Below are 14,219 nucleotides of genomic sequence, written 5' to 3'. Positions count from 1 at the left end.
AGCTATGGGAAAGTGTCAGATATATTAGGTGAGAATAAAGTAAATTATGGAATATGATTAGCATGATCTTACTTAAATATATACACTAATCTACACACACACACACACACACACGCACACACACACACGCGCGCGCGCACACACACACACGCGCGCGCGCGCACACACACACACACAATTGTCTCTATAAAGAAGGAAGGCTACATGAGGAATCTAATGAAAAAACTGAAATGACCAACAAAATAGAACCCAAAGCATGGAGGCATGGAACAGACTGACATATCTCCATGTGGGGTGGGGGGACGAGAAGCAATAAACCAAAAAACTTATATACTAATATGCATAGCCATGGACATGGGCAATAGGGTGGTGAAGACCTGGGGTGAGGGGAAGGGTAGGAAGGGGGGTGGTAAAGAGGGGGAAATAGGAGATATCTGTAATGCTATCAACCATAAAAAATATATTTTAAAATATTAAATTAAATTTTAAAAAAAGAAGGCTACAAAAATATACTCTAAACAGTGTTTATCTCTGGGGTATGGGTTGTCAGTGGAGGAAGAAGAGAGAGACTTTTACCTTCTATTGATATACTCTGTATTGTTGTCATTATTTAATTTTTATTTAATTTTATTGTAATTATTACACATATTTCATAATAACTTTAAAATACTAAGTCATACCAAGACTCAAGAAAACTGAAGCAGTTATCCTGGTGGTTCGTAAGCAGATACAAATGGCCTTTGTCTTTGGTTCATACTCACTCACAGGGAATCTAAAATCCACACACCTGCTATCTTTTCAGTCCTTTAGTCCTTCATTCTAAATGGCAGAATTAAGCCCCAACTCTTAGGCTGTAGAAAGTCACTATTAAAATGTTAATTGATACCTATAATCTAGTAATAAATATACATTTGCTGTCTGCTCCCAAAAAATCCTTGGAATCACTGATGTGTCTTTTATATGCTTAGGACAGTGGTCGGCAAACTCATTAGTCAACAGAGCCAAATAGCAACAGTACAATGATTGAACTTTCTTTTGAGAGCTGAAAACCGACTTCTGCGCATGGGCCACGAAGTTTCAATCACACTGTACGGGCGTGCCTGCGCGTGGTATTTTGTGAAAGAGCCACACTCAAGGGGACAAAGAGCCGCAGGTGACTCGAGAGCCACCGTTTGCCGACCACTGCTCTAGATCAAACTTTCACCAAATATTTTGAAACCAGAGAGAAAAATACTAAGAGTTGTCCAGCTGTAGCAGTTAAGCCAATCTGTTTGATCATTAAGAGAGTGAAGCTAAGCAGCCCAATCAAGGTTCAGAAGAACCATGGCTTGACCTGTCACAAATTCTGGACATTTCCAATAAATAAAGCCAAAACAAGTGGGAAACCCTCTGCACTGCTCAGTACTCCCATGACAGCTGCCTCTGTGTGTGTGTGTGTGTGTGTGTGTGTGTGTGTGTGTGTGTGTGAATGTCCATGTCTTGTTAATGAAATCTGTTCCTTTGACACTCAGGGGTGACATCCTACTTTATAAGCAATGTTATGTACTAGGAGATGACTGGTGATAGGGGCTCCTGGATAGTTCCAGGATGGGGCCGGTTGCAGGAGAATCTATCATGGGACTGGAGGAACTTACCCTCAGACCTCGAGGAGAGAGGGGTCAGAGGCCGAATGAACCGTACGGTCCATGATCTCACTGAAGGGAGAGCGCTTCCGGGCTGGTGAACACACAGAGGTGTGGGAGGGTGAACTGCCTGGAGACCTGGGCGCGCCATTGTCCTCCCCCCGCCTCACCCTAGGCGTCTCTTCCGCGTGGCTGTACCTTTTCATAATAAAGCAGTAACCGAGCAGGAATCAGGTTCCATTCGAGCCAATTATTGAGCCCGAGGAGGGGATCCTGAGACCCACCGGCTTGTACCCAACTCGGACAGATGCTGTGCGGACAGATGCTGTGCATACCTTGTGATTGGCATCTGAAGTGTGGGGTGCAGTCTTGGGGGCCTGAGATCTTGGCGAATGGCGTTAGGGTCTGCGCTGACTGGTTCGTGTCAAAATTGAGTTAAATGAAGGACACACAGTTGGTGCCCACAGAGAATCGCTGGGTCTGGAAAACCCCACACATCTGAGGTCAGAGGGGTTCCCGGGGTGCCGGTGGGCTAGTAGAAGAAAACTTGAGTTTTTCTTTCAACACCCAAAGGAGACCACACAGCAGGTAGCTTGTGGGGTCAAAATTAGAATTCCTCTTATCTAAAGCTCAGACCTCCAGACTCACGGAGGCACTTACTACATAAAAACTAGAGTTCTGGCCCTACCTGGTTTGGCTCAATGGATAAAGCATCGGCCTGCAGACTGAAAGGTGCCAGGTTCGATTCCGGTCAAGGGCATGCACCTTGGTTGTGAGCACATCCCCAGTAGGAGGTGTGCAGGAGGCAGCTGATCGATGTTTCTTTCTCATCAATGTTTCTAACTCTCTATCCCTCTCCCTTCCTCTCTGTAAAAAAAAAAAAAAAAAAAAAAAAAAAAATCAATAAAATTTTTTTAAAACTAGAGTTCTGCCCATGGGCCCTGTGTTTACCTCGTGTCAGGTACATAACAGGAAAATGGCAATGTGATTGGAAAACAAAACCTCAGTGGTCAGAGTTCAGACGAGGATTTCAAATATACTTTCGATATCCACTTCCTGCTTTTTATTTCCTCTTGATACCCTGCTGGTTAGAAGACCTGTATTTTTTTCTTCCTAACTTTTACTTAAATTACACATTCATCCATTGGTGTAGTTGTGGTTTAAGAGTTTGTCAATTTAACAACAATATATTTTGTTCCAAAGTTCATTTTGTATTTAGAGAATTCTTAGAGAGGTGTTTCCTTTTGGCTACTTTCATTTTCAACCACAGAAATTTGCACACTAAATTGACTCACCGAAGTAAATATGGGTGTGGCATAAAGCCTTCCTTCATATACTCATGAGTTTTGATCTGTAGCTCTTGTTTAACAGTGGAGAAATAGACTCAGAGAAACACAAATTTTCACAAGTCGATACCTGGTGAGGCAGCCAGGTTTGATTTCTGCCCTGTGCTATTACCTCTATACCAAAGCAATCCTACCTTTACAAAACAGAAAGGTAGAATAATAAATTTCTTCTCTGAGAGTGATTTCTGAGAGTACCATAGGAACAATTTCATGACTCTCCTCTCTGACAAACATATACATAGCAACATGTATTGAATGCTTTATTCTGTGCCAGACACGTGTTACATAGGAATTATAAAATGCATAGCTTCAAGTCCTAGCAGGTTTGGCTCAGTGGATAGAGTGTCAGCCCTTGGACTGAAGGGTCCCGGGTTTGATTCCCCATCAAGGGTTAGTATTTGGCTTACAAGCTTGACCTCCGGCACTGGTAGGGGCACATGTGGGAGGCAAACAATCAATGTGTCTCTCTCACATCGATGTTTCTATCTCTGTCTCTCCCCCTCCCTCACTCTCTCTAAAAATCAATGGGAAAAATATTCTCAGATGAGGATTAGCAATGAATAAATTAATTAAAATACAATAAAACTCATATCTTCAAGAAAAACCATGAGGTGAGTACTATCATTACCCCATTTTATAGACAGGGAAAGTGAGGTGTAAAAATGGTAAGGAAGGGGCCACTGCACCACTAATAAATGGTGCCCTGGCATTCTGACTCCATAGCATAAGCTTTGTGCTGTCCTGCCTCCCTTTTTGTTATTTCGTTCTAATTGACTTCCTATACTCTCACTGCCACATAAGAATAAGAAGATATTTGTCTAAAACTACTTTCTCCCACTAGAATACAAGTTCCCAAGTGGAGCTTCTAAACCTGTGTCGAGCACAAAGTGTGCACTCAATCAGTGAGTTGAATGAATGAGCTCAGGAGAGTTCTGGCTTTCCCAGAGAATATTATCAGACTGATAACATCATACGTGACCAGATCATTAAAGAATTCCCATGGTCTGATGCAAGCAAGGAAGCATGCGTTAGTTACCTTTCTCTTTTTTATATTCTTCTATCTTTCTCACAAGATGAGGTAAGACATTTTTGCAGAGATCCTCCAGCAACGTCAGATCATCTGCATCTATTTTAGCTTGTTTCTCCAGATGTCCCAGGAAACTTAGCGAGGTCTGCAAAGAGAATCAATGGAGTCACATTTACTTGCCTACCGATTATCCGTTCATACACTGAACACTGCCTATGTGGCCATGAGGCATCAGGTTTTGCATTGATGAATAAGATAGGTTGTTTATCCCAGAGTATCTCAATAGTGTGGGGAAAGAGGTATTACCAAATAAGTCTCTATGCAATCTGGCCGGGTCGGGTGCGGCCAGGCCCGGAGCAGCGGCTGCCAGGCTGGGAGCTTCCAGGCCCGGAGCAGCCGGGTCGGGTGTGGCCAGGCCTGGAGCATCAGCTGCCAGGCTGGGAGCGGCCAGGCCCGGAGCGGCCGGGCCCGGAGAAGCCAGGTTGGGTGTGGCCAGGCCTGGAGCAGCAGCAGCCAAGCCCAGAGCAACCAGGTCGGGAGCGGCAGTGGCCAGACCCAGAGCAGCTGGTTGTGGAACGGACCAGAGCAACAGAGGCCAGGCCCGGAGCAGCCAGGCCTGGAACAGCTCACTCCTCGCCTACCCCTGCCCCAAGGCTGCCTCTCAGACATGGCTGGAAACTGTTGCGGGAACTTGAGGGTCTGCTGAATCAAGTGATGAAGGTTTAGATCTGGATATGTTGAGTTAGTATAACACTGGGGTGTTGATCTGTGAGTGCCTTGTGCGGGGCCTGGATGAGGTTGGTTGACCTATTTGGAAATGTCTTTTGTATGAAGGGTATCTTTGGGCATGTGGAGGTATTATTGATATGAGAAAATGCTAAGTAACTGATTTACTATCTGAAAAGGGATTTACTATAGGGGAAAGGGAGGGAGGAAGAGACTGAACATAAACTGTGCATCTATGGATGAGGACAATGGGGGAGGGGAAGGGGGCGGAGGGTGGGGTGGGAACCTGGTGGAGGGGGGAAGAAATGAGGAACCTTTGTAATAATATGAACAATAAATATTTATTTAAAAAAAGTCTCTATACAATCTGTATTAATATCAAAAGCCAGTATACTAGTATATATGGTGTCCCCCAAAAGGTATACACATCGTGTCTGTAATTTCGATTGCATTTTGAAAATGGAATATATTTTAATAAACACTGCCTTTTTTAATTATTCAAAGTGTGTATACGTTTGGGGGACACCCTGAATACTACCTGCCATTCAGTGCTTGCCATCTACGGTATGAACCGCAAAAACAACTCAATGAGGTAGATACTACTATAATCTCCATTTTAAAATGAAACAGCTGCCAAAACAGGTTTGGCTCAGTGGGTAGAGCGTCGGCCTGCGGACTGAAAGGTCCCAGGTTCAATTCTGGTCAAGGGCATGTACCTTGGTTGCAGGCACATCCCCAGTAGGGAGTGTGCAGGAGGCAGCTGGTAGATGATTCTCTCTCATTGATGTTTCTAACTCTCTATCCCTCTCTCTTCCTCTCTGTGAAAAATCAATAAAATATATATATATAAAAAAAAAAGAATGGAGTGGAGAAAGAGTGTGTTCCTTTTAAGCAGTTTGGCAGTAGAGAGAAGGAGGAAGTTAGAACAGTAATATAAGGATGAGGATGTGTTCATTGGAGTGTGTGTGTATATGTGTGATGCAGTCTAAGAAGTACTGGTATGGAAACTCACCTAGGTTTTTATACAAAAACTTAATAAGGCCACATTATCTGCAATTGCAATTGCAAAAACATTCGATCCGAGAAATAAATTCTTTACCGGATAGTGGAACACAAATGACCTTTGTAGGGTATTCTAGGTTTCCACACATACATGTTTAATTGTAGAAAGAGAACTAAATGAAGACTAAAAGAAGGTATAAACCTAAAATAAATAAAAATGTTAAAGAAGATTGTGTAGTATATACACATATGGCCTTGTACTCTAACAATGTAGATATATTGCAACCAAAAAAATGGGGGGAGATAATAGGTATAGTACATGCAAAGTAAAATTTCAACTGTTGCAAATAATCACACTGAATTCATGTAAAAATGACACAGGAACCAACTTGAAGAGACTACTACTGGGCAAAAATGGGACAATGTGAACTTCAATGAGCATAATAACTGAAAGCCATCAAATATGTTTAAATCTATGAATTCAGATTTGTTCTTTATAATGGGTCACTTTCAGAGAATGACAGGAAACCAGGCAGTCATCATAAACACTGGGTAAATAAAAGAATCTAGGGTTTACATATAAACTGTATCACCAGGTAACCAAATAGACAAGGGGGAAACAAGTTACAGAATTCAAAAATCCCATTTTGCAACCCCCAAAGAATCAATATATAAAACTGTTAAACATCAATAGTTGCTAATATCAAAAAAGAGAGACCCTGGCCAGTGTGGATCAGCTGGTTGGAGTGCTGTCCTGTACACAGAGAGGTGGCAGGGGTAGGTTGCATCGCAAGGTTCTGGGGAAATAATGATGAGTAGACTCAGCCCACCCCCAAGGAACTCATAACGAATCTTTGGGAGACCAGAACCTCTAGAGATGACCAATCAAAGGATCCAAAAGGCTTAAATCCTTGAGGGCTCTGAAAAGGGGAGAAGGGAGGAAAGGACTCAAAGATTACGACCACAACAGAGAAATAATCTGCTCAGGTCTATAGGTCTGACACCAAGAAACATGTTTAATGAATTGCTAGCATGGTCTTCACGTGTCCTACCACATGTAACACAGCTTCCCATTCCTTAGTTGTTTTTTAAGTTACTCAATAGCAGTTGCTTAGAAGGAATGTGACATGGCGGCTGCACATGAAGGCTCAGAGAACTGGTGAGGTTCCCATTCGTAAGCTGAATGGGGAAGCTAATGGCTGTTCACCTAGTGCTACATTTCATAACTTCCATGTGCCACATGTGTTTTTGTATGTTATGAAATGCTATACAACTTAGAATCTAATTAAAGGAGTGGTTAAATAACACAATTAAAGTCATGTTACAGGGTAAAGTTCGAAAATTGGTCCCTTCAGAAATTAACTAACTTGCTTGCCACAAGCTGCTATTGGAGTCAAAAGAGAAAATATGAAGTCTTGAGGCCCAGAAGAGAGACACGCAGCTACTTCTCTGCCAATACAGCAAGAATATTAGCAAAGGTGACCAATACAGTAAGAAGATTAGCAAAGAGCATTATATTAACATCACAAGCATTACTATCAGTTCAAAGCACATCTTCAAACTGTTTCATTTGATTTCCATAGAAACCTTACATGGGAGACCCTGCGAAGCCCGCGGGAAAGGACCCACGGCTCCCTCAGACACCTCGATCAGTGTAGGTGATGAGCGATGAGTCCCACTCTGCCTTTATTTCCCACCTCCTCATTTCCTGGCTGTGCCCTGGACATTTCTTATCATAAGAAATAGTGGATGTCAGTAGCAGGTAATCACTCACTGCATGGTTCCTGTTTGTCAAACCCAGGCCCGATGCTCATGCCTCACGTACCTTGTTTTCTTGAATCCCCTTAACCGTGCTGGAAGGAGCTGGCATGGTACGTGAGAAAATGGAGACTCAGAAATCTCCAATCACTAGCCTCCCATATGGAGAAACTGGTCGCAGAACCAGCACTCGAATCCAGGCCCCAACGTCGATATTCCTAACCTTTGATTGATATTGTCTCCCGCGAAAAGTAAACCACCTTGAAAGCCTTTCCAGCATCTTCCCAAACACGGATTAAAGCGATGCTCACAAAGGCCCCACTCTGTATGGCCCACTCACCGGCGTCTCGACTTTGGGTAAGGACTCCTTCAGAATGAAGATCATGCTCTTCAAGCTCTCTGAGTCGATGTCTTCTGAGAGTTCATAGAGCAGGTTTCTAAGACACACACCCGAAGAGACTAATGAAGCCTCACGTGCAGGGCACCGCACTGTGAATCGAGTACATCTACCGAGGTTCTGTCTCGGGTACGCGACCACAGCCCTGTGATTAATCCCACTTTACAGATTCGAAAACTAAAACTTTGAGCTTCCAAGCGGCCTCTTAAATTAACACCGTAAACAGTGGGGATAGTTTTCTGGTCCCAAGGCCAGTGCCAGGAAAGCATAGAACACGATTCTATGGGGACAAGCCTTCCATCTCCCAACTCCATTGGAGGAATTCCGGGTTACTCTATAAGCTCGTGTCACAGAGAACCTGATGCCGGGCAATGTCAAGTCCACTCTTGAAAAAGAAAGGACAATGCCCAGGCTTCTGGGGAGTCGTATCGTGAATCACCAGAAAAACTGAGCCTTTCGCTCACACACGGGTGCCTCTGCACGCCAGGGACCAGCCCTTGGTTGCTGAACAGCAGAGTGAGAGTAATGATTTCCTGCATTCCTGTGCTGAGCCGAGGAGAGCTCAAGGTCAACTGAAGGACACAAGCACCCAGGCAATTCATAAGGCAGCACTTCGAAGGCTCCTCCTTGTGAGGGGCTCGGCAGCTACCATGTCAGGGGACAATGTAAAAACAGTGGTGTCCAAGGTCTGACCATGATAGGCCTGCTTACTAGTATTATACACTGTTATTTTTTTCTTCTCAAATTACTGGATATAGGCAGACACACCCAGAAGAGAGGACTGTCTGAGGGCGCGGAGACTGGGCAGGAGAAAAGCCTGGGCCGGCTGTGCTGGGGTGGGCTCCCCTTGGCGGTAAGATACAAAGCTGAGGAAAGCCACTGCCAGGCCCTGAGAACCCCAGCCTTTTGCCTTTACAGTACCTGAGAAATCTCCTAGCATTGCTAGATCAGTGACACCCAAGGAGGTGGATGAGAAAGAGACCTAAGAGATCTTAATCCCAGTCTCCTTTCTTTCTTCTTTATTGTTGAAAGTATTACATAGGCCCTCATTTTTCCCCACTAACATCTTCCAGCCCCTTCCCTTGCCCCTTAGGCCCTCTACCCCTGCCTCATAGGCCCTCATCACCCCATTGTCTGTGTCCCCGGGTTACGCATACATGCATACAAGTTCTTTGGTTGCTTCCTACCCCCGACCCCTGCCTTCCCACTGAGGTTTATGCTTCTATGTCTCTGGGTCTATTTTTGATCACCAGTGTATTTGGTTCATTAGATTCCACATATGAGTGAGATCCTGAAACCCCAGTCTCCTTTCAAGGCCTGGTGGCCTGAAGGACCCCTAACTGGAAGCCCATTCTGCCTTGATGGCAGTCCCCTCCTCACCTGAATGGGGACACCTTCTTCCGAGTGGGCAGCAGGTCTTTCACTTGCTCTTTGGTGTAGTTGAGGTGCTTCAGCAGTGAGTTCTGCTTCATGATGTAGAGCAGTTCCGCCAGGAGGAAGGGGTCTTTCTCATTCAGCAGGTCCTCAGTCATGAGATCCTCAAAAATATCCAAGGCCGAGCGGGCCTTCTCCAGCTTCCTGTAGGGGATGAAGTCTCGGCAGAGAAACTTTAATTTTTCCACCTCTGAGTCTTCAAGGTTTGAATCAATATTCAGAAGCCTTGTGCGAAACTTCTTCCTATCGTTATCCTCCAGACTGGGACTCCGACTCTGAACACCAGATGACATGGCTAGTCTGGAAGAGACAGAGAGATGAGGGAGGAGGGACATGGGGCACCTCGCCTTCCCAGGCCCTCTCCCGCCATCAGCCTCCTCCCTTCCAGGCACTAGACTTTCCTGGAAGTGCTGAAACGTAAAAATTAACTGACATGAAAATGATTGCACAGTTATTTCAAAAACCAACAGACAACACTTGTCTGTGAACCCTTTGGGAGGTCTGCAGGGAGCTTTTGGGAACCCATGTACCCTGATTCTCTGAAATCAAATGATCCTGTAGAGCGAGTGACATGGACAACTCAGCACAACTGTTCCTGTTGGAGTTCATCTTCCGGTTGGAGCACTTCTATGCTTAAATTTATTTTTATTTTGTTGATTTTGAGAGAGAGAAACATCAACCCGTTGTTCCACATACTTATGCATTCATCGGTTGATTCTTGAGTGAGCCCTGACTGGAAATGGGCACCGGAAGCCTCGGTGTACGACGTACACTGAGCTAGCCTAGGTCTGGTTGGAACTCTTAAGTTATTGCCATCAAATGGCAGAATTAGCACTGGATTTATGCCCCATATTTTAGAAATAAAGCAACTGGGGGTGGAGGTTATATTTCTGAAGTGCTTACCAACTCAAGGATAGCAAGGGAATATTACTAACTATAACAGGACCGGTTTGAAACCCACAGAAAGAGCAGCCATAATCCTAGATCCCAGACATACAGGGAGGTTCAAATCAATATAGAAAGTCACAAAGTAACTAAGTCAAGATTTCCACATAACTAGTTCATAAACTGGTCCTTTCTACACTAAATTTCATACGAATAAGAGGATCAATAAATTGATAACATTTTTCAATGTAATATTATTCATAATATAAGGACACTATGTAATATTATTCATAATATAAGGACACCATAATATAAGGATACTATGCAAGACTTGTATAGAAGGAAAGAGAACATAGCAAAAATGAAACATCAATAACAAAGAGTGGTTATATCTAGATGGTATAATTTCATAAAATACAAATTTTCTTCTGGACTCCTGTGTGAGTTTCTCAAATCTTATGCAATACACACTATTACTTTTATTATTAGAAAAAGGAAACCAAAAAATGGGATCATCCATGGGATCTTTCTATTCTAACACTTTAAACATTTGCCTTGAAGTTTCCTGAAGTTCTTAAACCTCTAGCTTCCTGTTCGGAGACTAGGGTATTTCTTCCGGTAAAAGGCTGTGTCGAAGCCTTCCTAGGGCTTTTTAAACATTCACTTTTCCTGGGAAGGCTAATAAATCCAGGCAGAAGTAGTGCCATTGCTGAAAACAAGAGTTTTTGCAAGTTTTTGCAAGTTTCAGAAAGCAAGAGGGAATGCTGGAGTGTAAGACCCCCTCCCGCCGCAGGGAAAAGGTGTTAATTACATACCTTCAGATCAGAGTCCACGGATCCTCTGGAAGTAAGTGGTTCTTGGGGAAATTACCTGGAAACAAAGTTTTAAAGGAATTAGGATCCTCTCTGTGCTCCAAGTTTCAAGAAAACATCTATTTACAAGGGAGGAAAACTTCAGACTTGCTGCTGAGTTTGAATACTTACAATGAATACTGGCCCTCCCCTCAGGTTTAATGTTAATTTCCTCTGATGTCATCGCTGCGCCTGCCCCCTTGCCTTTTGCTGGTGTTAGGATAATCCTGATCAATAGCACCTCCTAAAGGCAGATACAAGAAAAAAGGCAGATACACCCTGTAGAGCTCAGGATTTAAGTGTTCCAGCCATTTTTATTTCTTATGTCTTAAAAAAAAATGTCCATTTTTCCAACCTCCTCCTTCCCCAAATTCACTTAAGCTTTAAAATAAAACCCAGAATCTCATGAATAGTAGTCACCCATCTTAATCTTTTCTCAACAACTCCATTTACAAATTAACAAACAAAAAAAAAAAATGTTTTTAAGCAAAAAGGAAGAAGAAAAAAATGAAGCGGAGGAGGAGGAGCTGAGAGATACGCCAATTTGAGGTATTTGCAAAGAAGACAAATAACAGTAGACAAAACCGATGCAGTCTCTGCCCTCACAGCACATTTAGTCCAGCAGGAAAGAGAATTGGAAGACATTATTTCTAAGAATGAAAACAATACCTTGCCGGGACCAGTTTGGCTCAATGGATAGAGCGTTAGCTTGGGGACTGAAGGGTCCCGGGTTCGATTCCGGTCAAGGACATGTACCTTGGTTGCGGGCATATCCCCAGTAGGGGATGTGCAAGAGGCAGCTGATCGATGACTCTCTCTCATCAATGTTTCTAACTCTCTATCTCTCTCCCTTCCTCTCTGTATAAAATCAATAAAATATATTTTTAAAAAAAGAAAAAAAAAGAAAAGAAAACAATACCTAACACATCGCAATTACTATGTCAGGCATGCTTTCTTCACCAAATCACCCAATGACCCCTTCTTTAAGGCATGAAAACTAAAACACAGAAAGATCAGGTAATTTACCCAAGGTCATACATAGAGCTAGTGGGAAACCCGAAACTCAAATCAGCAAATTTGGCTCTAAATCACTACAGGATAATTCAAATGTTGCCAACTTCAGGGAAGAAGTTCAGAATCTTAGAAAGATACTTTATCTCTGAAAATAAGTAAGATTTATTATGCTCTACTAGCTAATTTTAAACTGCCATTTCCAGATCTTGGGCATCATTAGAGAATTTCTGGGTTTAAGAAAGATAAGTCCTGCCCTAGCCAATTTGGCTCAGTGGGTAGTACACTGGCCTGAGGACAAAGGGTCGGTCCCAGGTTCAATTCCAGTCAAGGGCTTGTATTTAGTTGTGGGCTTCTCCCCGCCCCAGGCCCTGGTCCGGACTCCTGCGGGAGGCAACCAACCAATGTGTTTCTTTGACATTGATGCTTCTCTCTCTTTCCCTCTCTCTAAGAATCAATGGGAAAATATCCTCAGGTAAAGATTTTAAATAAGAAGAAAAAGAAAAGAAAGATGAGTCCTAGTGGTGATGGTCATTCAACCAGTAAATGTATTTAATGCCACTAAAGTGCAGCCTTAAAAATGGTTCAAATGGAGCTTCCAGTCAAGATGGCTGCAATGGTAAATGCGGTACTCGCATCACTCCCCAACCACATCACTTTTCCTTCCCAGGCCCCCAAATTAGTCATCAGGCCCCAAATAACGAAGGCAGGGTTGAATCATGTTAGGCCTTTAATAATGTTTTGGTGACTCCACTGGGATACCCTCTCCGAGCCCTAAGGTAAGACGCTTCGGGATTTGACAATTTTGGGGACTAATAAGCCCCTTAAGGGATGGAAATGAAATGGCCAAAAGAGCAAAGGTTTATTTCAAAACTTTTGTCCCTCAGTTCCAGGAGGAAGCATTTGCCAATGGAAAGCTCTAGGAAATGACAGGGAGGACTTATAATCTAACTAAAGGCCTGGTACACAGGTAAGGGTCCCTAGGCCTGGCCTGCAATCAGGGCCAATCTATGGGGAGACCAGCAGGGTGATGGGGGCAGGGAGGGGGAGCCTCTGGCACCCACCTTGGCTGGTCTGGGGCCTGCAACTGGGAGCAGCTCCTGTGTTGAGAGTCTGCCCCCTGAGGTCAGTGTGCATCGTAGCGACCAGTCATTCCACCATCATTCCACCATTCATGGATTTGCACATTAGGCTTTTATTTTATAGAATAGATAGAGCACCTGAATTAATCTGAAAAGTAATCATATTATTTTAAATCTTAGAACACACAGACTTATGTGAATAGGGGTTAAGTTTCCTTTTCAAAGGAAAAGTGTGCAAAGCAATTGAGGAGGTGACTCAGCTGTGAATCCAGCAAGCAGAAATGATAAGCATAGTCAGACGACCCACCAGGAGTCAAGACATCTCTCATCAACATCATCTCATCACCTGGTGACTAATTACAATAGCCGACGGCTTCAGGCCTGCACATAGCACCCCAGCCTCTTCCCCTTTATAATCCTGTCCCCTGCACCTGGCTAGAAGGCAGGATTTGATGCTTGTAAATGCCCTGTCTTCTTGGTTGGCTAGCCTTCTCGTTAAACGCCTAAAATGATTCAACCCTGCCTTCCTTATTGGACACAGCGACAGGCAGCCTGAGTCCAACCGGGGGTTTCCCGGTTACATGTTTTGGTGACTCCACTGGGACACCCCCTCCGAGCCCTAAGGTAAGACGCTTCGGAATTTGACAAAGGACTCGGGGTGGATGCCTGGACTTGAGAAACTTCTTACAGACACCTCAGTAAAGTCCCCAGCAGCTGCCACGTTATTTAACTCGAGGACTTTCCTTAAGTGCTTACGAACTTTGCCAGCTGCCTTCGCTATTGGTTGAATTAGCACCTGTAATCTGTAAGTCTCCATCTCTGTAAGACTGGCATATTGAAGGTACCTCTGTTTCTGTTTCTGTTTCTGTTTGTGGGTGTTCGCTAGCAACCCCAGCTGGCAGCCTTCTGGGCCACATTCTGGCTGTGAGTCCCACATTCTGGCTGTGAGACCCACATTCTGGCTGTAAGTCCCACATTCTGGCTATAAATCCCACATTCTGGCTGTAAGTCCCACATTCTGGCTGTGAGTCCCACATTCTGGCTGTAAGTTCCACATTCTGACTGTAAGTCCCACATT

The 14,219-nt window shown here is 43.9% G+C and overlaps 1 protein-coding gene across 2 annotated transcripts in view; it reads right to left on the bottom strand.

Annotated features, from left to right (window-relative positions):
* The window catches only part of CASP10 (caspase 10), a 32,603-nt gene extending 21,413 nt beyond the window's left edge, over window positions 1-11,190 (bottom strand). Inside the window, exons 1-4 of one of the 2 annotated variants that reach the window (XM_084893253.1) lie at window positions 11,013-11,190; window positions 9,259-9,612; window positions 7,822-7,918; window positions 4,005-4,140 (exon numbers count right to left, since the gene is read on the bottom strand). In XM_084893253.1, coding sequence (XP_084749379.1) covers window positions 4,005-4,140; window positions 7,822-7,918; window positions 9,259-9,605 — 580 coding nt within the window. In that variant the 5' untranslated portion in view covers window positions 9,606-9,612; window positions 11,013-11,190. The remainder of the gene's footprint in view (window positions 1-4,004; window positions 4,141-7,821; window positions 7,919-9,258; window positions 9,613-11,012) is intronic. The other variant, XM_084893254.1, reaches the window with a different exon arrangement.
* Between the last annotated feature and the right edge of the window lie 3,029 nt (window positions 11,191-14,219).

Source organism: Pipistrellus hanaki (genome assembly GCF_964339955.1).
Source record: "Pipistrellus hanaki genome assembly, chromosome: 8".
In the NCBI taxonomy this organism is placed as follows: Eukaryota; Metazoa; Chordata; class Mammalia; order Chiroptera; family Vespertilionidae; genus Pipistrellus; species Pipistrellus hanaki.
This window is presented reverse-complemented; position numbering and strand designations above follow the sequence as displayed.